The 27359-nt window shown below is 40.9% G+C and overlaps 2 protein-coding genes across 6 annotated transcripts; both read left to right on the top strand.

The window, feature by feature from the left end:
* Positions 1-156: 156 nt before the first annotated feature.
* On the top strand, positions 157-11195 carry TRMT10A (tRNA methyltransferase 10A). 4 transcript variants are annotated; one of them, XM_058837539.1, is made up of 8 exons: positions 157-221; positions 1299-1602; positions 2598-2760; positions 3187-3258; positions 3679-3753; positions 4735-4884; positions 5423-5528; positions 6848-11190. In XM_058837539.1, the coding sequence occupies exons 2-8, from the start codon at positions 1328-1330 to the stop codon at positions 7012-7014; spliced, it is 1008 nt and encodes a 335-aa protein (XP_058693522.1). In that variant the 5' UTR covers positions 157-221; positions 1299-1327; the 3' UTR covers positions 7015-11190. The 4 variants fall into 4 exon arrangements, with proteins under 4 accessions (XP_058693522.1, XP_058693524.1, XP_058693521.1 ...); XM_058837538.1 differs by lacking the exon at positions 157-221 and adding an exon at positions 233-599; XM_058837540.1 differs by lacking the exon at positions 157-221 and adding an exon at positions 233-603.
* A 4238-nt stretch (positions 11196-15433) lies between these two features.
* On the top strand, positions 15434-27359 carry LOC131578608 (alcohol dehydrogenase 1). Of its 2 annotated transcripts, none has more exons than XM_058837535.1 (9): positions 15434-15588; positions 18469-18570; positions 19392-19530; positions 21586-21673; positions 21782-22001; positions 22711-22971; positions 23459-23594; positions 24897-25035; positions 26454-27359. In XM_058837535.1, exons 1-9 carry the CDS (start codon positions 15571-15573, stop codon positions 26476-26478), a joined length of 1128 nt encoding a protein of 375 aa, XP_058693518.1. In that variant the 5' UTR covers positions 15434-15570; the 3' UTR covers positions 26479-27359. The 2 variants fall into 2 exon arrangements, with proteins under 2 accessions (XP_058693518.1, XP_058693519.1); XM_058837536.1 differs by having other exon boundaries at positions 15459-15598.

Below are 27359 nucleotides of genomic sequence, written 5' to 3'. Positions count from 1 at the left end.
AACAAGCTTTTCTCTTCCTTTTCTCTGCCCTTTATCCCCACGGAGCCCCCCTCAGCCACGGCGGGGGGGGGGAAGGGGGTGTGTGCCCTGCCACCACCTGCCGCTAGGGGGCGCCCTGCCCGGCGGCATCACGTGACAGCCGCCCGGCTCCGCCCGCGCGCATGCGCGCGGCGCGGCTCCGCCCCGTCCCAGGCCGGGCGCGCGCGCGGGGCGGCTCGCGGGTACGTTGCGGCCCCTCGGGGGCGGGGGGGGAAGATGGCGGCGCCCAGGGGCCCTCAGCAGGGACCGCGCCCCGCCCGGCCCGGCCGGCGGGGCGGGACACAGCCCTTCGGGGGCCTGCGGCCGGCCCTCTGCAGTCATGAGGGGCTTATGGCGTGTCCGTGTATAGATACACGTGCGCTTGCGTGTGTATATATCTATGTGCCTGTGCGCCTATGTACACGCGCGCAGGTGTGCGGGCAAGACTCCGTGTGTGAACGCCCTCAGACAGGGAAATCGGGATGTGCCAGCAAAACCTCCGCTGGTCTTCTGGTGTCCTGTGTGTTTCCTGCCTCTGCTGCTACTGTAGGAAGCCGGGGAGTTGCTCTTTCCTGCCTGTTGTAGGTGCAGTGTTCTCCGGTGAAGTTGTCCTTGGGGAATTGTGTGGGTGTCGAGCACAGAGGAGCTGCTAGAGCAGGAAAATCATGCTTGCCATTGGAAAGGAGTGGTTCTAATTGTAATTGATTTGAACCGAGAGTGTTTTGCTGAATTACAATTATTCATCCTTTTGCTTGTTGTGTTCGTCTACTGACAGTGGCCGGTGTCTGTTATTGTCCAGTGTCTTCTGTTTTCAGGAGAAATAAAAATCTATTTTGAAGGAGTACTGCTCGTTCATACTTTTCTCCCCCCCCCCCCCCCCCCATGGCTTTAGTGACTTTAAAATTACATTTCTCTAACATACTTCTGTAGATATTGCAAGATACTACTTTAATTTTTTGTGTTTGTGTACACATACTGCTAATGCTTTTTTTATGTTACATTTGATTCATTATGATTCCCTAATTTTATGCTGTTGTTTTTTTGCAAAGCTTTTAATTAAAAACTATTCACTACCTGCACATCTAGCAGGCAGAATTTTAGACTATCAGAATATAGGTTAAAATCTTTTTAGAATGTTCTATATTACTATTTGTAGAGGCTTTAAACAAACAAAAAAGGCCATTTTCTTATTCTTTATTCAGGCTTATATTCAGGTGTTGAGTGGTATTTGTTCCAGTTGAGCATCTTGTTAATGACGCTCATATCACTTTGTTTCCTAGAGAACTGGTGAGCAGAAAACTTGTTTTTAATGAAATGTCCAGCACATGCTGAGAAACAAGTCAGAAAAACCAGCAGAAAGCAAATGTCATCAGAAACACCCACAGCCGGTCCAGAGGTGCCAATGGAAAATACCCAGTTCCCTGGAGTTCCTGATGTGGAAGGAAAGACAAAGTCAAATGACGGTCCAGTAGAGAGACTGGAGGCAGGCTCAGGCAAGGAAGAATGCCTTGAGTCCATGTCCAAGAGGCAAAGGAAGAAGCTGTTGAAGCAGAAGCAGTGGGAAGAACAGAAAGATCTACGGAGGTATGGTTTGCAAAGGAGCTTCCCATGGTTCACATGTAATATTTGGTGCTAATAATAACGACGTGTCAGCAGAATTTGCTTGTGAATTGCTTCATCAAATCAAGGCAGTTGAACCAGTTTTCTCCCACATCAGGTTTAAAGCAGTAGCCCCAGGCTACTTCGTCTGCACTTAAAGAGGCTGTGGAGGTAAGCGTCCCCTCCTCATACTAGAATTGTTCCTCGGCTTCAAGAGGATGTCAGGAGGGATTCAAATGTGCATGTTTTTCATTTGTCAGAAGGGAGATGGAACGAGTGGCCTTGTTCCTTTCTGAATGGGCTGCACTTCTTTTCCTGGTGCTGTCAGACTTGAGACTCTTAGACACACTGAATAAAAGCAGCTACATTTGACACCTGAAGTGCTGTGCTACAAGTTACGCTGGCTTATGTAGAGCTTCTGTTTTGTTGTGTTGAGAGAAGGTGTATCTGCGAATGGATTGATGGTGGTTTATTCTTATCCCACTGGCTGCCGGGTGCTCCATCCCAAGACAGTGGTTGTTACTGTCTCTGAAATTTGATCTCCCTACTGCCTGCTTCTATCAGGAGGAAAGGAGGATGGAACAATTTCTTCAGAAGCCTTTTGAAAAACTGTTCAGTGAAACAGCATGTAAATTGCCTTACTCATTCTGATCCTGATAGTGTGATTTTGTCAGTCTTTTTGGTTAGTTCTGTTATGAGACTTGGCTCAGAGCACCCTTAAATCTGTGAGACTCCCAGTAGTGAGTTAATTGAATTTGTGTCAGATATCTGTCTTTGTAGGTATTTAGAGAACTTCACAAAGATGGGGGGGTGTTTTGTGCTGGTTTCACTGTAACACAAATGAAGGCAACAGGCTGAGTTTGGCTGTCACAGTCACAGAACAGCCACTTTTGCCCTAGAAGTCTGCATTTGTGTGCATAACACAGTACCTCAGCAGACTTGGCAGCACTTTTTGAGGATTGATTTGTTTGTTTACTTAGGCAGAAACGAAAAGAAAAACGCCAGAAGAGAAAACTAGAACGTCAGTCAAAATTGGATTCCAGTAGTGAGGGAAATGACAGAAAGTGCATGCGAAGGGAAGTTGTTCCTAGCACACTTCGCCTCGTTGTGGACTGCAGCTTTGATGACCTGATGGTGTTAAAGGTAAAAGGAACTTCAGATTAACTAAGTACATTTAATTTTCATAAATATATACTGTATGTTCTCAGAATATTCCTATGGGTTAAAGGTCAAGTATTGTCACAGTGATAAACCTGATTCCTCAGATTATTTTTGTGTGTTAATTAAATCCCTGTGATTTTTTTTTCCCTAGAATAATGTCAATCAAGCACATGCATAGAGGTGTCTTAAGTACACCTGTGTGGAAGATGTGTGTGTCTCCTTGTCACCATAACCCCTTCTCAGTGGGTGTTTTTTCTCTCAGGATCTAATGGCTGCACTCTCTGAGCAGTCACTTTTGCCAGTTAAAAGCTTCCTTTTTCTCTCTTTAACTTCTGACTGGTTCATGATGAAGCATTTTGTGATGGTCTCTATGAAGGACTAAATAAAAACAAATTGTGTTGTGTGCAGGATGTTAAGAAGCTTCACAAGCAGATTCAGAGATGTTACGCAGAAAACCGCAAGGCTTTTCATCCTGTGCAGGTATGTTTGAACAAACTGAACACTGACTGCTGCCAAGCACCAAACATGAGAACTGTAGTAGGAAAAGAAAATATATAAGCTGCTTCTTTCATAAGAAAATTACTTCTATTGTAACACACACATGTTATAAAGATACCCCTCTATATGGAACAGTATGTGCATGCAGATGAAAAGTGCCAGATATCCAGGTGTGCCACTAAGAGGCTGTTGATGCTCTTGGTTTTAGCTGTGACAGATTTTAAAAAAAATCCGGATTTGTCTTTTAAACATGTCACTAACTATATGAGTATGGTCCTAGTACCACTTCCATCTAAAAAATAGGAATAGTTTTAGCTAACAGTTAAGGGTAGAAGGAGAGGAAACAGGTTGTGGCAAATTGATGTTTCTGTATTTTGTACCTCTTGTGTGTTCTGTTTGAAGTTTTACTTGACCAGCCATGGAGGACAGTTGAAGACCAACATGAATGAAAATGACAAAGGATGGGTGAATTGGAAGGTGAATAATTGTGTATTTCTGTAAAAAGTTAGTCTTGATTGTAGTTGTTAACTATATTGTTAGTTGTGAAGAACATGATTTTTTTCCACATGGGTTTTTTCTAATACAGGCAAGCAGTAGCATATTTGAAAAAGTGAAGCATTTTGTCCTTTTAATTGATTTAACTTAAATAAGGCAAAGACTGCTTCTCTTGCATTTAGATTTGATTTTTGCTTGAAAAACTATACACAGATCCATTTTTACTTACTTTTGTTGAACAAATTCCATTCTTGATAGACTAAGCAGAACTCCTTGATTTAGGCAGTTCTGGCAGTTGTCTGTCTTGACAGTGCTCTTTTATCCATGTCCAAAATAAGACTTGTCAGTTGGGATGTGATTCTTTCGTGTGCACCTTCCCTTCCATCAGGCTGCCCCTCAGCACTGAAGTGCTCTGGAGAGCATTTTCTGTTCTTGTCTTATGGTCAAACTCACGTTGGCTTTCCTTGTGACTCCCTGTTATGCCACCATTCCAACAAAAATTCTTCAAAGGAAGAGCACCTAGAACAAATAAAAGCAGTCCTGTTTCCAGCAGTTCTTGTACAATAACTGTTCCATGAGAGCGTAGCATAAACTTCTCTTATTGAACTGAATGTTAACTAAGTGTTTGCTTCTGGGTTCACTTTTTTAATGGGCTTGAAAATTACTTGGATCCATAGGAGACGTATGGCAACATTTGAAGGGGATCACAAGAACTTAAGGATTTGTAAAGTTCTTTTGGGATTTCAGAAATTTTCCTGTTGGTTTTTGCAAATCAGAGCTCTAGGAACTGGATTGTTTACACAGAAAATTAATCTGCACTGAGCTACATATTTGAACGTGAAGGAGGGATGTGGAATGACCACATACTGTTGGATTTATTTTGCCAGTCCCATCCTGGATCTGTAAAGCTTGGCCAGCAGTTCATCAGTTGAATGTAACTTCTTTTAACTACCTTTTTTTGAGGATATCCAAATTAGAACAGAGCACTACAGTGAGCTAATAAAGAAAGAAGACCTAGTGTATCTTACCTCAGATTCCCCAGATGTTCTCAGAGAGCTTGATGAGAAGAAAGCCTATGTGATTGGAGGACTGGTGGATCACAATCACCACAAGGTAAACTGTGGGCCTGTTTCTCTTCAGCTTTTTATGGCACCTTATTTGGCATTGCTGTTCATGTGTAAACTAACATAATTAATAATGAGAAAATGTCTTCAAAAAGAATTCCAAAAAATGTTGAAGAAATATGAAAAACGCTTGTGGTGGTAGCAGGCTTGTGTTCCAGAGTTTTCTTATCCTTTACTCTTCTGAAAAAATACCAAGTGACTACAACCTGAATAACTTTGTACTTTAACACAAGCTCACCTTTAAAACAGGCTAAGGCTGATGGTTCTAGAGCTGCAACTGCTTGAACACCTTTCATCTGCAGTCCTTTTGACCACAGGTCACAGTGTGACATTTATAGAAAGTGAGTTTTCCAGAGGTAGTAGCCCTTGAGGCTGGTGCTGTCCCACAGGGGTAAGTTTCTTTTTGTAAGCAACATCGTGGCAGCACAGGCAAAACTCTTGGCAGAAAATGATACTTGTAGTAAATCTGTATAGACTGATCTGAAACAATAATTCTCAGTCCACTTGTTTTGTTATCTTTTCCCCAGGGTATTACTTACAAAAAAGCTATAGAGCAGGGAATTGGTCATGCACAGCTCCCGCTTGGAAATTTTGTCAAAATGAACAGTCGGAAAGTGTTAGCTGTCAATCATGGTAAGTTCTAAATCATAAAATAATTACATTATTTAGAATATACCAGTGATAATCACAGTTCAAACCCTCTGCGCTGTAGTGCAGATACCTAAGCCTTGTTTTATTATGTTGGTATTTCTTGACTTTAGTTGCCTTCAGAATACACTGATTTCCCTGACCTTTAGCTATTATAGATATGGTTAAATGTAAATGATGGTGTCTTAGCCATTTAGAAGTGCACATTGTATCCTGTTGGCTCGTCTGAGGATTACTTGTGGCTTACTTACCATCCTGGTCTTGTTTCCAGGCCTACTGTATAAGTGCGTGAAATGTTGGAAACTATCCAACATTGTTTTATTGTAGTGTACACATTTTATGCCAAGGAACGATATCTGTTTGTGATGTTTTCTCCTCTTTGGACAGCTTTGTTCAGCATTAACTGCCTCAGTGCCTGTAGACTTTCCTCAGTTGGTGTCAGCAGTACTCCAACTACTGAACTTTCATAACTGTATTTTTACCTGATTTCCTGGTTCTGATTGAAATATTCAATTGCTTAACCAAGCCTTGAATTCTGCTCCTTTAAAACTTTCAGCTTTATTATTAGGTTGTCTTCCAGTGTCACTAAACAAAAATACATGCAAAATGAAGCCTACTCAGACTTTCATGGAAATTTTTGACATGGTGTCAAAGTCTTTATTGTGCCCCACTGCACATTCTTCAGCTTATCTTACCTTGCTTTATTTCAAGTTGTTTTTTTTTTTTTTTTAATGTAACACATTGCTCAATGGTAACTTTATTTTCTGAAAATGCTGTATTAGTGAGGCTGGCATTTGCATGATACTAACAACTATATAAGCATGGAGAAGGATATAGTATGGCACAGGACTTAAAAATTACCAAACCCTGTGTTATTTATAAGACTTTACACATTTCTAAAATTGGATCTTTCACTGTTGCTTTATATAGAAAGGAAGAAATAATAAGAGCTAATTATCGGAGGGGTCAAAATCTTTGTTAAAGTGCATCCACAGCAGGATTCCTGTCAAACATGTGAAAGCATTGGTGCCTGTACAGAAAGCACTGGTGAGACTGCAGTATTTGTCTCAGTCCCTGAGAGAAATACTGTCATGCAGCTGGAGACTTGGGGTATGCTTGGCTTCAGGCTGCAGTAGTAGCAGAATTGCCATGTCTGTTCCTGCCTGCATTTCATCAGCGCTGCTCTGAAGATGCCACAAGAGAGTGCACATGAACCTCTGTAAAGATGGATTTGGGGGTGTGTTGCTATCAGCAATTCACTTACCTCCCTGTAAAAGAGCTGATGGATTTCTCTGATGTTTCAGTGTTTGAGATCATCCTTGCATACCTGGAGAAGAGAGACTGGAAGGAGGCTTTTTTCAGTGTCCTGCCACAGAGGAAAGGAGCTGTTCCTTTGGGAGAAGCCAATGATTCATCCAAACATGCTCTAGCTGGAAAAGAAGATGAGGACAATGACTCGGACAGCAATTAGGCTTTAGAATGAGATGGTGGGAAGGATGAGACATGCAGTTCGTGGAATAAAATTGGGACATGAAGTAGTTTTACATCAAAGACTGTCTGCAGCCCTTGTAATGCTAAATTGTCTCAGTGCTTGGTAGTCCCAGAACAGAGTTTTTGTGCATGAAGAGTTAAGTTAAATGCAGGTTTTTACCCTGAAACTTCAATATAATATCTTTTTTTAAAAAAAAGGAAAGAAATTAATGGCAAATGCAGCATTTATTTTTTTTTTCCAGGGAAGCTGTTTAGTTTATTTTTTTAATATTATTTTTTATACATACCAAGTTGGGTGTAAATGCCAAGAGCATTAGTAGTTACTATTTTAAAGTCTACATTCTTGTCTCCATTTCTGTTCAAAAGCTTTCTTAAAAGCAATGAATGAGAAGTGTTCCTTTGGCTCCAAAACCTGTACCACTAGTGCCTGCTGCAAAGTGCGCATGAACACTCAAAACAAAAATTCTGATTTTCCTGAGCATCTCAAGAGACAATCACGAGCAACTGAACTGCCTGATTCATATATTGTGTTTAGTTAGCTGGGGTCAGTAGGTGAAGTATAAATGTGGGCTTAAGGCAGTGCTTTATACTTGAGTTTGAGAGGGATGGGTGCTAGCACAGGTGCAGATCATGTGTCTTGGCTGGCACATGGTACACACTGAGGTGACTCAAACACTTTTGATTATTTCTTCATATTCTCAGCAAAATTTATCACACAGCCTCAAAACACCAGGAGGGAGGAACTCTTCCTTACCGGTCACTCAGATTCAGTATTCCTGAATGGCATGATCCTGTATGTATTGTATTGTATTGTCTATAAAATATTTTTCCTTTAAAAAAAGTCATAGTCTTGGCTGGATGTTCTGATTCTGACTCATCAACTGACTTTGGTGCTTTGACAAAGTAGTGAAGTGGACACCTTGGAAGTGAGGCTTTGCTTCAGCCCTGTGAGGCTGCCTATCCCTTTCTTCCCCAGGGAGTGGCCAGGTAGCTGCAGTGTCTGGATAAGTGCAGCTCTCACACAGGTTTCTCATGCCTGAAGAGCAAGAGGACGTGGCATCCTAAGTGTTCCTCTCTGCTGAGCTGCAGTCAGAGGGCTGATTCAAGTATGCCTTGTCTTGTGCACGTTTTTCTTCCTCCCTTCCTTGTTAGTGCTTTCAAGTGGACACTGCAGGTGGGATCCCTGTGGGTCCCTATGGTCTGTAAGAGCTTGGCAACCAACTGGTTATGACTTACACACTTAGTACACTTTGCTCTGTACTTTCTAAAAGGCCAACAGAAAAGTTTCTTCTGTTAAAAGGATGCATTGTGGTCTCTTACTGAAGTTCCACAGGGCTTTTCTTAGGCTTTACAAAACCTTTTATTCTTTGTTGCAGAAACTAGATCAACCTTTTCATAAAAGCATTGCTGGTTTTATTTCTGTAACAAAAAAGGCAGCATAAGTGTACCCAGCATGTATTACACTGATTCTCTAATTGAAATGCGTAAAATTGCGAGGAATTACACCCTTATAGCTGAGGTTCTGCATGTTAATGCACGTAGCACCTATTAAACCTGATCTAAGACTCCTCAGTCTGTCCAAGGTTTCCTTAAGACCATTTCACACATGTGCCTCATTTACTCATGCTTGAGAGTATAGGAGCAGATGGTTCAGACAAACTGGGGACTTTCAGAGACATGCTGAAAGTGTTCCAAAGCATATTACAGAATTGTTGTGCAACTTAAAACACAGCCTTACAACTTTACCAGGGTAATTACATTTTCACACCTGCACACATACAGGTGCTTTTAAATTCAGCTGTTTAAACCTGAAGCTTACCTGTCCATGGAGAAACAGAAGGAAAACATGGTCTGGTGTGTTGCTGTTCAAAGGCTGCTCATGTCAAATGCACAGTGTCACAACAGCTCTGTGGCTGCTGCCTGTTCATACACATTGCTTGTCTCACCTACCTGGTCTTCCTGTCCCACATCACAAGAAACGTGGTCAGCAACTCAAGGCAGGTCATCCTCCTGCTCTGAAGAGAGCCCACCTGGCCTGCTGCGTCCAGAGCTGGGGCTCACAACATGTGAAGCCCATGCACCTGTTTGAGCAAGTCCAGAGCAGGCCATGAAGATGCTCAGAGTGCTGGAGCACCTCTCCTGTGCAGACAGGCTGGGAGAGCTGGGGCCAGTCAGCCCAGGAGAAGAGAAGGCTCTGGGGAGACCTTCCAGCACCTTCCAGTACCTGAAGGGGACCCACAGGAAAGCTGTAGAGAGACTTTTTACAAGGACAGGTAGTGGTAGGACAAGGGGGAATGGCTTTTAACTGGTAGAGGGTGGATTTAGATTAGATATTAGGAACAAATTGTTCACTGTGAGGATGAGGACTTTCAACTGCTTTTCATTTTGGATTTACATATTGTATACAAGTTTTAGCCCTGTTTGGTACTCTTGTGTTCTAGCTTGTGGCATGCTACTTAACAAAACACATTTATTCTTAATTTTCAATCTACAGACCTAGCTGTTGTTCTCAATATTTTCAGGATGGCCGTTTGCATATTTCAGGCATGGCCCACTAATGTATTACACTGGAAGCAGAGATAAATCACTGTACTGTTCTATAATAAGAAATTACAAGGAATTTGTTTCTGATAAGAGAAATAAATATTTACATGCAGTGCTTTAGGGCACTTCTTAAAGAAAGATCTTTCTTTGAGCCAGCTTTAGCTGTACAAAGTTAATGAAACTGTAGGAAAACACACTGGGAAGTTCTCTGCTTCACCCTGCTGTCCTCAGGGAAGATCAGCTCTGACAGGCTTGTCTAACCAAGACTTAGAGACCTCCAATGTGATTTGTTCCCAGTCCACCATGATGTTGAAGCACAGAATATTAAAAAGATAATCTGCACAGAAGCTCTAGAAAAACAGGATCCCTGTGTTTCACCACCAGGCGTCATTGCTGTGCTTAGGAAAGCTCAGACTTTCATCACTAAGCTTTGTAAAGTTTCAGGTACTGCCAGAACTATTGCTCAGCTGGCAGCGGAATACTTCCAGAGATCTTTAAACCTGTGTAGTAAAGCATTAAAAAGGCCATGAAGAAGGTATGGCTCAAGGAACCTGAAAAGAAAGAAACTAAAAATAGGAAGGGGATATGGCAGGAAGTCAAACCTTCTGGCTGAAATGGGCGAACTTCCTTTTAGTTGCAAGCAGTGGGAAGGTCACAGTAAAATGTCATAAGTAATCCTGTTGTTTTGTTCCATTCCCACTGAGTCTCAATCCCCTTGGTTCAGATTTCTGAAGTCAGGGACCCCAGCAATGTTCATCTACATCCATGTTGTGACAATTTCCCAAACGCTGTACTGCAGCAGGTTACTGTACTTTACCATCTTGTCTATATCCTAGATTCATGTCAATTTGCCTTTTCTTTGGCTTCCACGTGTCCCATGTCATGATGTATGCTCGTTGACCCTATGTTTGCTTATGGAGCAGTAGCGTTTGATTCTAGACATGACTCTGCAGAAGAGCATCTGAGTGGAAAAGAGCCTCTCTGAACAGTCCCACCTCAGAGGCGTTTGGTCACAAAGTTGACAGTGATGGTGGGTTTTGCAGTGCACACTGGCATGCTGCACAGGAGTGTAGCTGGCCAAGGGGATCTACACTGATTGTTATTCCAAAATCCTGCATGCATGACAAGGCACATGGGCAGTTGTGGGGCAATGTGACTGCCAGCTGCAGGAGTGCAGGATATGGCATTCCCGAAGTCCTTAAAGCTTGAGGATAAGGTCAAGGAAATTTGAAGAGTTACAGTGTTTCTTTGATTTAAACAGAACTTTTTATTGCTCAGGCTGTGCTGTAGATCACACTGAAGAGCACAGGTTCACTGCACCATTATTGGTATTGGCTCATATTATTGTAAAGTATCCATTTATTCTGCAGGAGGGTTTTAAAATAAGCCATCAGTAAGCACAGATTCTTCTCATTGTAAGTTATTCTGAAAAGCGGAGATGGACTTCAGTGTGACTTCCACCTCTAGAGCTGAATAAACTTTGGCCCATCTTTGAAATGTGTACCTTAATTGTCTCTCTTTCAAGAAGGTGGCTTTGTTAGCTGGAACAGTATCTGCTGCTGACAATCCTAAAGCCAAATAATCAAATGTCTGATTCATATTCATTCCCTTTTGCTGCATTTTTACTTCAAGTAGTGTAAGATGTGCTTTTTTATTTCTTGTTTGTGTTGTTTGGCTGTGATATTTTCAGAGACCTAAAAGGAAGAAAAGGCATTATTTGCAAAAGGGATGTTCATACTTGATTTTCCTCTTCAAATTTTTCTAATACTTGCTCTAAACCCACAAGCTAATTTGCACTTTCCACCTTTAGCTTTTCTTCAGCTTACTAAAATGAATAAGGCATTGTCCTGTGAGTAGTTGATTTATTTCCTGTGTATTTTGGAAAGGTGTTTATTCCTGGATGTCTTTGTTCATGTTCTCACAAAACTGGATGTCATCCCATATGTGCTTAATTCAGCTCCATTGCCGTGTCATGCACATTTGTATAATCTTCAGATATGATCCCTAAGCTTTTTGAAGGGCATAATCTGCCCTACCAGCTAGTTCTGTTCAGTCTCTGTGCTTCAATAATAATGAGCACTTGCAGGGTTTTGTATTTTATATACCTAATCTTTTGGACACCCTTAAATGTGCAGGTGGAAAAATACAAAGGGATTGGAGAAGTCACAGCTTCTATACTGTGTATGGTGGAACTTCAGAAATGTTGCTTTTCCTATCTTCTACTAACATGTGTCCCAGAGCTTTTGTGTTACCAAGTTCTTCAGAAGTGACTCATAATAGGGTAACTCGGAAATTGCTATCACACAGGAGGAAGAAATGCTGGATTTTCAATTTAAACACAATTTAAATAAAAAGGTTTATTTATCTTAGCAGATAAGTCGCTGTCTGAAAGAAAGAAAGGTACCTTGGTAAGCTTAAAAATCAACATGGTAGATAAGGAAGAAGTAACCTCTTTTTGAAAAGGCTAAAGTTGTAGCTGAAACTAGTATGCATTTTATTATTTGTAGGACAGAATGTATAGTTGTCAGTAAAACCTGTGATGCATAACTACAATTAAAAGCCTTTTTTTTCCTTCTCTAAAAAGTCAGGTCACTTGAGCTGTGGTTAAAATAGTCTTCTGTTAAATAGAGGCAGGTTCAGTGCAGAACTAATTTTCCATTAAAAGAAAGCTGTTTCAGAAAGCACTAGCTCTCGTCACCTGGAGTCAACATCATGCACTGCTTCAGGCAAGTAAGCAATGCAAGGCTGCTCAGCCCAGGCAGGAGTGAGGAGTGGGAAGCAGGCTGTACTGCTTGTGAACTGGCAGTAAAGAACCACTTTCCCCTACAAGTGCTTTGCAGTCAGAAACTGTAGCTATGGCTACAATCTGCTGAGCATGGTCGACGTTTCAAAGCATTTGCCCAAGTTACAGTCCCCAAGTGAAGATAACTTGGAGTTGCAAGTACAGACCTTCGCCCACTGCTTCTAACTTCTTTTGTGTGCAAGCTCACCAGCCATGAACAACTCCAGTATGTTCTTTGTCTTCAGCCTCTGACACACATTTCACTGGAATCTGCTGAGGTTAATAAATCACTGGAGAGGGGATATTAGTGCATCATGTTCAGTTGGATAAAGTGAAATTAAAAAACTATAAAGAAATTATGTATCATATCTCCATAGAATTGCAGGCTATCCTGAGTTGGGAGGGTCCGGCATCAAAGTCAAACTCCTGGCCCTGCACAGGGCAGCCCCAAGAGTCCCACCATGTGCCTGAGAGCACTGTCCAAACTCTTCTTGAGCTGTCAGGCTGGTGCTGTGACCACTGCCTTGGGGAGCCTGTTCCAGTGCCCAAACACCCTTTGGGTGAAAAACCTTTTCCTAATATTCAACTTAAACCTCCCTCTGACACAACTTCATGCCATCCCCTTGTGTCATGTCACTGGTCACCAGAAAGAAGAGATTTTAATTGCACAACATTTCGATAAACATAAAGAAAAATTCTCTTCATAGTGAACAGCCCTAAAAGTGGAGAGGTCTAGAGATCAGCAAAATATTTTCTGGCAAAGGGATGAGCCAAGAGCCTGTGCAAGCAGGTTGTAAAGGGGCGGCACTGTGGTTTCCATGCATGCCAGGGCCACTGTATGCCCCGAGCTGGAGCCTCACCCTCATTTATCTTTAGGAATCAGGCAGAGCAAGGTAAATAAAGCAGCTTCTGCAACATGGTTATGCAAGTCTGCTCGTGCTTCACTGCTGGAACTCTGTGCAGTCTCTTTTGTTGTCACCTTTTGCCTAAAGACCATGACACCTATCCCTGCACAGGCTACAGACAAAGATCCACTGACTGATACAGTGTTCTCAGTCAGAGAAAAAAAGTCATGGCCTTGATATGCATATACCTAAAGATATGCGGAAAGTTTTGAGGGGAAGGGAAACATAAAGGGATATGGTAAATAAACCAATAAGGAAAAGGGATGGGAACTTTAGAAGAATCATAGAATAGTTAAGGTTGGAAAAGACCTCTAAAATCATCAGGTGTAAAAGAAGGGAGGAAAGGAGATAGATAAACATCAAGGAATAGAGTGGACTAGTGGACTTCATTCTGATACAAGTTATTTCAGGAAGTGCAAATCACTAGGTTGTTCCTCCTGAGAGGACTGGAGAGTTTTGGCTGGAACTCAGAACAAAAAAGGAGAGTTTATGGCCTTTGGAAGAAAGGGCTGACAGCTCAGGAGGATTACAAGGATGTTATGAGTTTTTGCAGGGAGAAAATTAGAAGGGTCGAAGCCCAACTAGAACTTAATCTGGTTACTGCCATTAAAGACAATAAAAAATGTTTCTATAAATACATTAACAGGAGCAGGGCCCCATCATATGGGGTAATGGTGACTTGGGAAGACAAATGCCACCACTACAAATGTCCATGCCTTCCTCCTTCTTCCCCCACTTTATATACTGGACATGATGTCATGTGGTCTGGGATAGCCCTTTAGTCGGTTTGGGTCACCTGTCCAGGCTGTGTCTTGTCCCAGCCTCCCACACACCCCCAATTTCCTCACCAGTGTGGCTGTATGAAATGCAGAAAAGGTCCTGACTCTGTAACCATGCTTAGCAATAAGAAAACCATCCCTACATTATCAGCTCTGTGTTCAGCACAAATCCAAAACCCAGTCCCAAACCAGCCGCTGTGAAGAAAGCTAACTCTGCACCAGCCAAAACCAGCACAGAGGTTCAACAAGGCCAAGTGCCAAGTCCTGCCCTTGGTAACAACAGCCCCAGGCAGCGCTACAGAAAAGCTGCCTGGAGGAAAAGGACTTGGGGATGCTGGCTGACAGCAGCTGTACATGAGCCAGCGTGTGCTCAGGTGGCCAAGAAGGCCAATGGCATCCTGGCCTGGATCAGAAATAGTGCAGCCAGCATGACTAGGGAAGAGAAGAATCTCTTCTTGAATTAATTACAGTCATACAGGTAAACGTGAGAGAGTACTATACTTAATAATTACTAGTCAAGTTATATGCAGCATTTTATCTCTTTTTCACTTGTTTCTGAAGGAAGAAAACTTGGTTTCAGAATGTTGGGCATAATTTAAAAATAGACAAGGCTTGAGGTCCCCAGGAAAGGCATGAAGTGCTGACTTCCACCCAGTCCCTTGCACCAGCATCTAGTGCCAGGAGAGGGCAAGTGTATGGGCATGTGAGCAGTGTTGGGGGCTGTGCTTGTGGGTGTTGATGGAACCAACAGGTCAAGCACCCACAAAACAAGCAGGGTGTTGCATGTGGTAAGAAACATTCTGTCACAGCACTTCGGACTTACGGATTTTTGTTTTCCTATCAGCATGGTTGGCACATTGTCCTTGGACACAGTGAAGTGAAAGCCATTCCAACAGATTAATGAGTAGCCGGACTGTAAAACTAAGAATTCAGGAGAAGATACAGCCACAGCCACACAGTCAGCATACATTTGTTAAACAGCTTGCACAATCCCATGTTTTAGTGGATGAGCTGGGCTCTTGTGTCACCGAAGTTCATCACCAAAGCCTTCATGCTCTCACTGTGTCCCTGCTGTTGTGAATTCAAGAGCCACTCTCTCCATTTCTCTTTGCACCAACAGTGCCACTGAGAGTAGAGGGTTTGGAGGGCAGCTTCCAGGGAGGTGGAAAAAGGGAAATAGCATCCAGACAGGGCTGTTGCTTTTGTCCCATGATGTTGAGGACAGCCACAAGTGGGCTGCAAAAAAGGGTGGGAAAGAGCATGACAAAGGGGTCAGGAAGATGGAAACACTGAGTGAGGTTTCATCAGATGAGTGGTTCACTCTCATTCTAGCATTTTTTCTGATTAAGGGGTGGGACTATGGGCTGGGAGGCTTGGCTAAAAGACCAGAGAAGTCCACTTGTAGGAGCACTTCACACAACCAGCTTCCAGTGTGCTGGAGAGGACTTGTGGTACCAGCAACCCAGCTGCTCTGGAGGTGACTGAGTTCTTGGTGCAGAAAATCAGCGGTGGCAAATTTCATCAACATGAGCACAGCAGGCAAAGTATGCAACGGTTTGTAATAGGAAAGTTTCTTTGCTGCAGCTGAGTAATGCATTTTTAAATGTGAATTCTTTGCAGGGACACTGTAAATCCTGGTGGTATAGCACAGATTAGAATTTAGGATGAAGCTGGTACAGAAGAGCTGCCTTTATTTGCAGGCTGCTGTAGTTTCCTAGAAAATGGTTGTTAACTCTTCAAGGCAATAGTTTATTTGTGGCAACAAAAGGTAACAGCACCAGAATAAGAATAACACCCTTTCTGGGTTAGCAAACTGTTTTTAATCTCTGAGTGGATAGTTTAAAATATGATACAATATACTAAGTTCTTAGATCAATGTATTTATCTGCTCCACCAGTCTCCATTCTGAGATCCTACAGTAGTTTAAACTATTTTTAGTTTATTTGTGATTCTATCAGCTTGTTTTGTAAAAAGAAGATATAGCTAATATTGTGTTCAATTTCAGGGTGAATTGTGCTGGCATTAGGACAGTCATTAAATTTGAATTTGCATATAACAAGTCTCAAACTTTAGTTAATGAAGACCAGAAGTAAAGTTCACATGCAATGAAATACTGAGCTTGGATTGAAATGAGTAGTTATATCTTTGCTAGAAATTAGATGACAAGAGAAATGGAGGTTGATACCAATACGTGTTCCTTCTTGCACTGCTGGCGAGATGCTAGCAGATACCCAGGGACCTGCAAGAGAAATTAAGGGGCAAGCAACTAGAAATAGAAAACTGAAAGCATGCACCTTGCTGGAATGTGCCTTAAGCTAGGACCAGAATCATTTGCTCTTACTGCCAGCTATCCTCACTATTCTAAAACCAAAAGAGAAAGGAAAAAAAAATGCTCTTTTTAACTCCGAGTTAGTGCAAGTGCACAATTAATTGTGGCTTACTTGCAGGTAAATTCACCAAGTTCAGTCCTCTATCAGCATTATTGGATTACATATTCACAGTAAATGAAGTGTTATGATCTAGCTTAACTGCTTTGATTTCACTGTGTTTACCTTGGAATAACATGGGAGTTCCAGTGCAATTTATGTAACCAAGCAGCATAGTCCTTGTGTCCTGCATAAGGGTGTGTTTCCACACATGCCCTCTCCTGCAGTAGTAACTCACATGGCTGGTAGAACACACTAGCAGAGAAAAAACTGTTAAGCCAGTGCTTGTCTTAGCAGATGACGTGGGTGACAGTGTGCTGTTGCTACATCTCTGGGATCCTGTTGCAATCCATAAAAGCTCACAGGGATGAAACAGTCATAACAAAACATAGTTAACTAATGTCTGATTAGGAGAGATTTGCTTGTTCTCAGCAACCCACACTTCTTGGCCACCTTTGTTCTTGGAAACACTACATGTCCTTTACATGTGCAAGTCATGAAGTTATCTGCCTTTTTTTTTTTTTTTTAAGTAAGTTTCCTAGAAAATGCTGCCCTTTGAAATGTGACCTTTGACCACACTTGTGAATTTTTACTAATTGCCCTTGCATCTAAACATTAAATTTAAATTTAGTGCAAATATCTCTTGAGGCAGTTTTTTTCAAAGCATTGTACCCATCCCACTGCTGTGTCTGGCTGCTGAAAGTTTGCTATTTTATATGTTCAGTATTTCCTAGTAATTATTTTTTTTGTTACCACTTTTCCATTTGTGGATAATCAGACATTATTTCTACTTCTACTTCAAAAGGTTTGATACTAAAAATTTTTTTGTTGTTTTTTTCCCTTGCAAATTTTGCAACACACTGGTGTTAAGTTGTCCTGGTCACACAGGATAAATATGCATGTGCTAAACTGAGGGCATCCTGGATTTGAGTCCCCTCCATTTCCTTCTCAAGATAATGCCACCTGAACACTTGTAGTCAGTAGACTTAACAGAATGACTGAGGACTTTATAGTGTGTGACCCAGGAAAATCATATTTCAGGTTGTTTAAAGACTTAGGGTGAGATCTTTAAACACTTCCAAGAAAGAGCAGCAATTATGGGGGCAGAGAGGTCCCACTGCTTTTGAATACAGTAGGATTGAGCTTGCAGTGAGGAAACCTGTTTTATAGCTCAGGATGAGGTGTGGACAATGCTCTTCTCTTTTCTGAGGGCATTTTTCTCTCAGTGGCAGATGGTCAGAGGAGCCCTTAGGTCACTACCAGGACAAAGCCTGAAGAATTAATGGACAAACTTCAGTCTAAGAGATAAAAAAAAAATACTGTCTTGGATAGTTGGGTAGTAAATCCACCAGAGTTAAATATCCCTTCTGAGAAGGAGGGTACCTTAGCATGGATAATACTGCACATAAAGGGATGGTTCAAGATTACCTCTTTGAAGTGCTGCATCAGTTTACACAGCTGTCCTTCAGCCATCACCTCATGGATGAACTTGGGCTCCACTAGAATGCTTATAAATCTGTACTAGGCTCTGAATTCCATTTTTAGCAAATTTGTTAGTTCACAACACAGACTGTTCTAGACAATACAGACTTTATTACAGCCTGATAAGTGACATCATTTAGTGTGCCATCTTCAAGAAGATACAAATACAGACAAGTAACTGAATACAGCAAAAGAAAGTGACCAAGGAAGTTAGCAAAGGAGCAATGAAAATGGGTACGGTACCCCATTACCTAGGAGACTATTACACATGCAGCTGAAAACTTGATGTGACAGAAATATGATAAGCAAAGTCAGACATGATCTTGGTGGGGGGAAAAAATAGGCTTACACTGACCTTTGGTGTTGACTTTTTTGTTGTTTCATTTAGGTTTTTTCCCCTGTAGTTTCCCTCTCTTCTCCACAAATATGAACAGGAGTTTCACATGCAGAAATGGAAGAAACTGTCTATGTGAGGACTTGAAAATGCCATTCCCGTTTTCTTTGCTCTGTTTGCAGGTTATTAAATGCAAGGCAGCAGTGCTGTGGGAAGCCAATAAACCTTTCAGTATTGAAGAAGTGGAAGTTGCCCCACCAAAAGAACATGAAGTTCGCATAAAGGTACTAAAAATAACATTTTAAACAACTTGTATGACTTGCATTCTATCTTGCTTTTAATCAGAATTAGTTCTATAAATTTTTAAGACCCAGTGAGAAAACATTCTATTAGAAAGCAGTTACTAATCAGTTAGCTCCTATGGAACATGTTTAAAGTCATTAATTTAATAATGAGGTTATTAAGAAAAAAAAAAGGTTTTCCAGGTTGTATTTTTTGTTTACTGACAGCTGCTTTTCTAATAGGCTGAAAAATTACAATACAAGGCAAAAATCAGAATTTCCAGTTGTGTGGAGCAAGAAAATTTCTCTTACTTTGACATCATCTATATAAAATATCTATTATATATTGTCATATAATCTAAATATCATAAACATAATATATACACAATATTTCTATATTTATAAATAATATGTGATGGTTAATTTGTATTTACATAATTTTATAATATTTATATAATATTACACACTTTCCTTGTAAGTATTTATATATAAATACTAGGCATAATTTAATTTACTCTGTTCTTCCTATCTAATTGTATTGCTAAAACATTGATTCTACAGAAAATCCATTGGACTCCCTATAGAGCTCAGTACTGCATTGCAAACATTCACAAAGGAGCTTTGGCCTGTAGATTAAAGACTAATAAATACCATGAAAATCTTAAATCAGACAACTAAATTTGTTTTACCTGTAGATTTATTGGATGCAAGCTGGATTTTGGAGAGAAGCAAATGGCTTCTCCACATGTAGAATATCATTTCACTTCCGCATATGACCTGACATAGTTAAAAGCAGAAACATTCTTGTCTGTCCTGTGAATCAGGTCGTGGCCACTGGGATCTGCCGCTCTGATGACCATGTGATAACTGGTGCACTGGTTATGCCTTTTCCAATAATTCTTGGGCATGAAGCAGCTGGTGTTGTGGAGAGTGTTGGGCAGGGAGTGACTTCAGTCAAACCAGGTATGAAACAGCACTGAAAACAAATCCTCTGCTGAGTTTCTAGACTCCTCCTTAGTTCAAAGATTGTTACATTTGTTAGTATTTTTACTGCACAGGAAAATAGTCCATTTTCAATTTTTTCAAGGATACCTCAAAGGATACAAACTTACTGTTTATGCCTTTCTGCGTCCCCAGTATTGATTTACTTTCAGATTTTCTACTCAATTTCTTTTGGTTTTGGCAAAAACATCTGCAGCTTGCTTTCCACCTACATGGTGCTTTTCCTGTTGTGGGACTAAGAATGTAGAGTCTTTTCATATGAAGTTGTTTTTCATATGCTTTGCTGTTCATATGAAGTCAAGCATTAGCTGCAGGTTCTCTGAACACAGTTTATACAGCTCACCTTTCTCAAGAATAAAGTAAAGCAAAGCACCAGATGACAAAATGTTAAAGCACCTTTTAATTCTCCTAACAGCTAAATAATCCATTGACTTCAGCTGATCAGAATTTAGGTCTTACTTCACCTCAAAAGCATCAGGGCACAACTGGGGTGCCCACCCTGCTGCAGGCCTTGCATGTGGGCAGCGCCAGTGCGGGTGAGGCAGCACTGCTCCCCGAAGGCTGGGTTGCTCTCAGGACACTCATCTGGACCAGCTGCTCCTCTCCCTATGTTCTCTTTGAACCACAGTGCAGAGATGGTCAGTGAAAGATGACAATTCTCAGCCAACTGCTTCAAGATGAGATGGGATTCTTCTACACTTTTACAGGACTGAAAAAAATCCAACAAGGGCTAAATTATTAAGAGAAAATATGCAGTGTAAAAAAATCTGTGCAGAATCACTCTATTTCTAGGCATTTTGTTATGATACCTGAGTAGCCCACTTTTAACACTTCTGTACTTCCAGTGTCTTTGTCCATACTGACAAGTATGAAGTCTGTCCAAAGTAGGCTGGTATGTATAACAAAAAATTTTATTGGAGATTTCTGCTTTAACTCCAAACAAATATGCCTATTTCAAATTTCAGTGACAGCTCTAGTTGCTTTTTCTCTTATGTCTGGGTTCATAAATCTCTCTGTTGTCTAATTCCAGCAGCTGCCCCATGTTTCCAGGTGAGCTGAAATAGCAGGCCTGAACACATACATGCACAAAATCACATTTCTCAGATGTTGCTTAATTTACACCTCCAAGTTCTAAAAAAAAGGCTTCAACTTGTGCAACATTTCTTTAGCAAAATGATTACTAAGCCCATATCACAGTTCTAAGTTAGCTCAGGGTCAAGGTTGTGGGGGCATTTAATGTTCTGTAGGTATTTTTCATTTTTTGGTGGAAAGCAAAAATTTATATTGACTTTCAGTGTGTCAAGGATTAGCCACATCTTAAAACTGACAAATCATAAACTAATATGTATTAGGAAATACATGCTTAGAGATCATTAGGTATTTACCATATATCATTGCTGTGGAAATTGCCTAGGAGTAAAAAATTGCACTGGGAAGCTATGTGCTACTGTGTTAATCACGTAATTGTGCTAGAGAATTAGAGATGCTGGCTTAGGCTGTGTGTGTCACTGCTTCTCAGACAAGTATTTTACCTACATGTACTCAGTGCAACAGTAATAGGACTGCTAAAGAGCAAAGTTGCTCAAGAGGACTGGCAAATTAATGCTTAATTCCCCATTCTTCATATGCATGGTTTACAGCCCAGTTATCTTGGCACTCCAATCTGCAATCCTAGTTCCTTCTTTTTATACAGAAGATGCAATAAACTGCTGAGTAAGTACTTCAGAAGTGTCAGTAGATAACATGGTTTTATGACATAGGTCTGACTCTGTTCTGTGGAAAGACACCAGAAATTTTGCATATCAAAATTAGTTGTCATAACTTTGACCTAATTATGTCTTTTATATAAAACACAGAGAGATGGTTCATCTTACAAATGCAGTGGAAGGAAATAAAACCATCGCTGCAGTCCTACTGCATATTTGCCTTGGGATTAAATACACTTGCTTCATGTTTTTACCTGTATGCTTCTTGTTTGCCTTTTTTAATCCTCTGTCATTACTGATTTATTTCTAGGAGACAAGGTTATTCCACTCTTTATTCCACAGTGTGGGGAGTGCAAGAGCTGCTTAAACACCAAGAGTAACCTGTGCAGTAAAACTGAGTGAGTTTTCCTGGATTACTTACAACCCTAATTCGATTTGACTTTATCCATAACTGACTGCAAACAGCAAATTTCACTTGCCATTATTTCTGATCATCTTTCAAACAGCTTTGGTACAACATCTGGATTAATGCCTGATGGCACCAGCAGATTCACCTGTAAAGGAAAAGCAATTTACCATTTTCTTGGTACAAGTACCTTCACTGAATACACAGTAGTGCATGAGTGTGCTGTGGCCAAAATCGATTCTGCTGCTCCTCTGGAAAAAGTTTGTCTAATTGGCTGTGGATTTTCAACTGGTTATGGGGCTGCTCTGCAGACTGCCAAGGTAAATACTGTGGTGGGTGTTTCTGATATTTTATGGTGTCTGTTCAAGATTGTGTAGCCTACAAGTGGGTTGTCAGCATGGCAGCCAGGAGGTGTAGACTCTGTTTAGTTGAGTGTGGAAAGAAGATACTAGTTCTTTCCTACTTCAGATTCTGTCTCTAGGGTACTCAGAAGTCTTAAAAAAAATATCTTCAAAAATCCAGTAAAATTATTTATTACATCATAGTTTTATCACCCCTAGAAAAATGTTACAACAGTTACAAATGTTACATTTATTTATTGTAACTGAAGTCTAAGAATATATAGAAGCCTATATAGGCAACACTCACAATTGTAGCAATATACGAATGTGAGTTTAGAGCTGGCACTGTCTCCAGTTGAATGACACTACAGATCTTAACACCACTGGAACATACAGTGTCATAAAAAAAAAAAAAGGTGTGTCTAATCCTGAAGCTGAGACATATAATGAAAACCTGGTCTCAGGAGTGTATTTTATGGACAATTTCTTTTAGTCACATGTAGCCTTATAACAGTACAGCTGGCTACTGCACTAGCTGTACTAGGTATGCATGTGCAAATTCCTTCTCAGCAGGTAATCTCTAAACTGCAAGAAGTGGCTTAAGTGAAATCATGTTGATAATGAGGAAATGCATAGGACTTTCCCAAGCCTGTAACAATATGCCATGTTTTCATGGTTGTTATTATAGGTGGAACCAGGCTCCACCTGTGCCATCTTTGGCCTCGGAGGAGTTGGCCTCTCTGTTGTCATAGGCTGCAAGGTGGCTGGAGCTTCCCGTATCATTGCCGTGGACATCAATAGCGACAAGTTCGCCAAGGCCAAGGAGCTGGGAGCCACTGACTGCATCAACCCTAAAGATTTCAATAAGCCCATCCATGAAGTGCTGATGGAAATGTCCGGTGGGGGTGTGGACTACTCCTTTGAGGTCATTGGCCGTACTGATACCATGGTATGCAACCAAAAGATGGGGTGACAGGAGGCATTAGCTCATTAGCACTCTCTTCACCAGGCCACCAAGCACCAAGGAGGAGGAGCTGAGAGCCACTGGCAGAATACCAATCTAACTTCAAACCTTTCAAGTCCAGCTGTTGGCCACTGAGACGCAGGGACAGAAGCATGCTCAGAAATTTAGGAAAGGGAACTTCACTGTAGTGCCTGGCCAAACCAGGTTGGCTACATTTCATATAGCCCATTATCTGCTCTCCAAAAATGGCTTATCGCCAATAGTTTATACAAAACAGGTGAAAAGAGCAAAGCTAGGATATACTTAACCAGTGAGAGCAGATACAAGGGTGTGAGCAGATACAATGGACAATTTTTTATGTGGTTTCATTTACAAAAAATTAATTGCAAGCAGTAATGAGAGGAGGAGATGGAGTTTGTGCCCCAAAGACAAATCTTGCCAGACTTTGGGTGTCCCTCTGTTTCTAATGCAGACTGCAGCCTTGGCCTGTTGCCAGCATAACTACGGAGTCAGTGTGATTGTGGGAGTGCCCCCTGCAGCAGAAAAGATCACTTTTGATCCCATGCTCCTCTTCACTGGTCGCAGCTGGAAAGGCTCCATCTTTGGAGGTAAGGACTTGGAAAGATGTGATCTAACTGGCTTGGGAATCTTGTAAATAATCTTGAATGAAACAGGACATACAAAATTAATCACTTAGGCTGTCTTATTGGAAGTATTGATGGCTATTTTGCTGACAAAGAAGTTGAAGGGGAATTAATTATGGGAACTTAGTGAATGGCAAGAGAAGGAAAGAAAAAAACAGAAAGGGAGAGAGGGAGGGGGAAGAAAGGGAAGAGGAGACAGAGAGAAAGAAAAGAAAGGAGACAGAAAATAGAGAATAAAAGGGAGGAAAGAAGAAAGAAGAGGGGGAAATGAGAAAAAAGGGAGAGAAGCAAAAGAGAAAAAGAAAATGAGGGTGAGGGGAGGAAGGAGGATGGATAAAAATAAAGAGGAGGAAAAAAAGATAGGGAGAGAGATAAGAGGAGATAAAGGATAGAAAATAAATGGGTGAAAAAGAGAAAATCATAAAGAGGGAGAGAGGACAGAAAGAGGGGAGAAAAAGAGCAAGTGCAAAAAGGAGAATGAGAGGAATAGAAGGAGAGGGGAGAGACAGCAGGAGAGATGGAGAGTCAGGACAGTAAACTACATCAGGGCTTATACTCAGCTGATTTCCACAGAGGTCAGACCCCAGCTTAGCCCCTGGCCAGCTGCCAACAGTCCCTTCCAATTCTTGCTCTTTTTGGAGCTCTCTCAGCAGTCCCACACTCAGCAATTCCTAGCTCACTCAACACAAAGGCCACAGAAAAGTTGTTTCCAACAACAGGTTTTCTCACTTGTAACCAGTTCCTCCGATGTATTCAAAAGACACCTGAATAAAATAGCAGAGACAAATCAGGGTCCTCTGGAAGGGCATCCTAGGATTCATGACAGCTTTTACCTACTGATGCTTGTAAGAATAGAGAGACACATCTACCACCCACTCCCCAGTTTTGAGCAGAGAATCAAGTTTCTTGATTAAATTAAAATTATTAATTAACTAATTTAAAACTTACCAACATGGATGTCAGCACTCTGGCTTTTGTATGAAATGTGATTAAGTTGAAACAGTATTTCATGTGGGGACAATTTTGGATTCTGTAAAGACTGACATTTGTACTGATCTTCTGCTGGGTTTGTCGTATGTGGAATAACTGCACTTTGTCCCATGTTTCTTGCTGGCACGCTGTGTTACAAAGGTAAAGCCATGCTGCCACATTTCATCCTATTACTCTGCTATAGAAAGGTTATCTAAAAATTTAAGCCACCCTGGGTTTTATGTATTTTCAAAAGCATTTAATTTCATTATGCATTCTCTGTGGGTTTTTTTTCAGGCTGGAAGAGTAAAGATGCAGTTCCCAAACTGGTTGCTGACTACATGAAGAAAAAGTTTGTTCTGGATCCATTAATAACTCACATACTACCTTTGACAAAGATCAATGAAGGATTTGATCTTTTAAGGACAGGAAAGAGGTAAACATTGTTTCACTGTAAAGGTTCTGTATAAATAACCTAAAGGAGATGTATGGTAAGACAAAGTCTGACTTCACGGCAGAGAATGGGGAAGGCAGCCCAGCATGCCCCTTAATCCCACCCAGTGTATTCCCATGGTTTTGCAGCTGGAGTAATAAAGCCAGCAAACCTTCAGCTTTTGAAATGCAGTGGGCCCTTGCAGAAGAACTTTCCTTGCAGAGGAACTTTGAGATTCTATTTTGAGCAGAGACACTGGGTGGCAAAGGGAGAAAAGACTACACAATTGAGGAAGTCTCTTCTCAGCACCCATTGGAAAAAAGCATACAACCAAGGGAGCATGGGAGTGCCAAGCTGTAGAGTGCCAAGGGTTAGTTACATCATATTCCAAGAAACTTTTCAGGATGAGGAGCAGGAACACAGAAGTAGCCTATTCTTCTTGTGATTTAGGGAACAGAGTCCCAGTCCAATTGTTCCTAAAGTCACTGGGTACTTCACTTTGAACTTCAGAGCTTTTTAAAAAGGAAAGTACTTGATATATATTGCAAACTCAGAATTTAGCTCTTGTGCTTTCCTCAAATATTGTGACAGTTTAGGTCAGACTGTTTTCACAGGGTATTGAAACTGGAAATATTATTTGACAAGGTTCACCATGGGAATTGAAAATTGTCCTTGACAGAAGTAGGAAATACCTTTGTGTATCTTAGTATGTGTGTAGACTACCCTTTTTGAAAGTTGTAGATGTTTATAACTTACAGAACCTGGAGAATTACATTCATGGTTTCTTTTCATTGTCATTTGCTAGCAGTTATTCTAGATGTTACTCTAAATATAAAAAGCAAGTAACAAAAGAATTTCAGTCCCTGAGGTTTGTTTTCAGGTTCTAACAATGCAGCACACACTTCATTTTTTCATTGTCCTTATTTTACATAGGCTACAAATGTTAGTTTTAGTTTTTAGTATAGCAAACAGGAAAGTGATGAGGACAGAGATGCCAGCAGCTTTGCTAGGATACTGATAGTTAGCCTGAAGATAGAGGCACATTGCAGCTGATCATTTTTACAGAGTATAATACTTCAGTGTTTCAGCACAGAATAAGCTGTACCAGTTACCCTGTAATTAGAAAGCTGTTTCTAAGCTCCTCTCTGAGGAACTTCTCAGACTGTAACTGGTAATTAATTAATATGAGCCCTGGGCTTCATCAGCGAAGGCTTCTCAGTCTTCTGTGAATTTTGTTCTCTACATCTGAAGCAAAGTTTGCACATCTTCTCTGTCATTTTGCTGCAAGCTGGGGCAGGGGCAGGAAGGGTGGGAGTACCTGTTTGACAGCAATAGCACAGGTTATCAGACAAAACAGCAGTGTTCAGCTGATGTCAGCCTAGGGGATTTTCTAGTCACTAACTTGTCATTTTATATTGCAGCATCCGCAGTGTCCTGACGTTTTAGGATTGCCAGACATTAAACAGCAGATGGCTCAGCACCAGTATGAACTTCACCATCCTCCAATACAACTTATATGAAATGCAAACCAAGACTTTCCTGAAAGATCTACCACTTCCCTTGAATAAAAGGATCAAGCTCAAACCCCACACTTCAAGCACAGAATTTATAAATGAAACCATCTTTTTATCTTCTACCTATTGCTCCTCATTCTTGTATTGTGCTGCAATTTTTTTTTAGCCAGTTATGAATTACAGGACTTGCTCCTGTCACAGGTATTATAAAAAGTTTGGATTTTTAAAAATTACTTATAATATGCAATCTTTTAAAAAGGAAGGAAATTGTTTCTTTGGGCTTCCATAACACTGCAAGCTTAAGGAATTCATACATGCAGTTCAACAAACTCTAGATTAGAACTGTGTATCCATCCTGATTGACTGTATCATTCCAACGCCTAATGAGCAAGGAATAATATAGCAGAAATTAAAATTTATGGTGAACATGTGTTTGAATTATAATTTAAGTAAATCATAGGCTTAGGTACTGGAGAATGTCTCACCACTCAGTATTTTACCAGATTAACACTCCCAAACATTTTATGTAAAGCTGGTGTTCGGTTGTTCTGTGTTGTGGCTTTTATTTGGTGTTTTGGGGTTTTTTTACCTTTATGCCTCTTTCTTGGGGTTGTTTTAATTGTTGATCATTGTGGTTTTAAACCTTTGGCCAATTTAGACAAGTGCCTCTAATGTTTGGGAAGCAGTGTGAAGAAATACAAATGTGCACCAAGTATTGTTTTTTGTTTCCATTATACAAAGAGGAGGCTTCTGATATATGAATACAGAATAAATGGGAAGAAACAGCTGACTGGTAACAATTTATAACAACTC

This window comes from Poecile atricapillus, chromosome 4 (assembly GCF_030490865.1).
Source record: "Poecile atricapillus isolate bPoeAtr1 chromosome 4, bPoeAtr1.hap1, whole genome shotgun sequence".
NCBI lineage: Eukaryota > Metazoa > Chordata > Aves > Passeriformes > Paridae > Poecile > Poecile atricapillus.
This window is presented reverse-complemented; position numbering and strand designations above follow the sequence as displayed.

Excerpts from the sequence above, each read along its gene's own strand:
- TRMT10A (XM_058837539.1), top strand. The coding sequence starts at position 1,328 with ATGAAATGTCCAGCACATGCTGAGAAACAAGTCAGAAAAACCAGCAGA. Across the intron at positions 2,761-3,186 it reads ATGACCTGATGGTGTTAAAG|GATGTTAAGAAGCTTCACAA; the intron begins GTAAAAGGAACT and ends TGTTGTGTGCAG. Across the intron at positions 3,259-3,678 it reads AGGCTTTTCATCCTGTGCAG|TTTTACTTGACCAGCCATGG; the intron begins GTATGTTTGAAC and ends TTCTGTTTGAAG.
- LOC131578608 (XM_058837535.1), top strand. Across the intron at positions 18,571-19,391 it reads AACATGAAGTTCGCATAAAG|GTCGTGGCCACTGGGATCTG; the intron begins GTACTAAAAATA and ends CCTGTGAATCAG. Across the intron at positions 22,002-22,710 it reads CTGCTCTGCAGACTGCCAAG|GTGGAACCAGGCTCCACCTG; the intron begins GTAAATACTGTG and ends TTGTTATTATAG.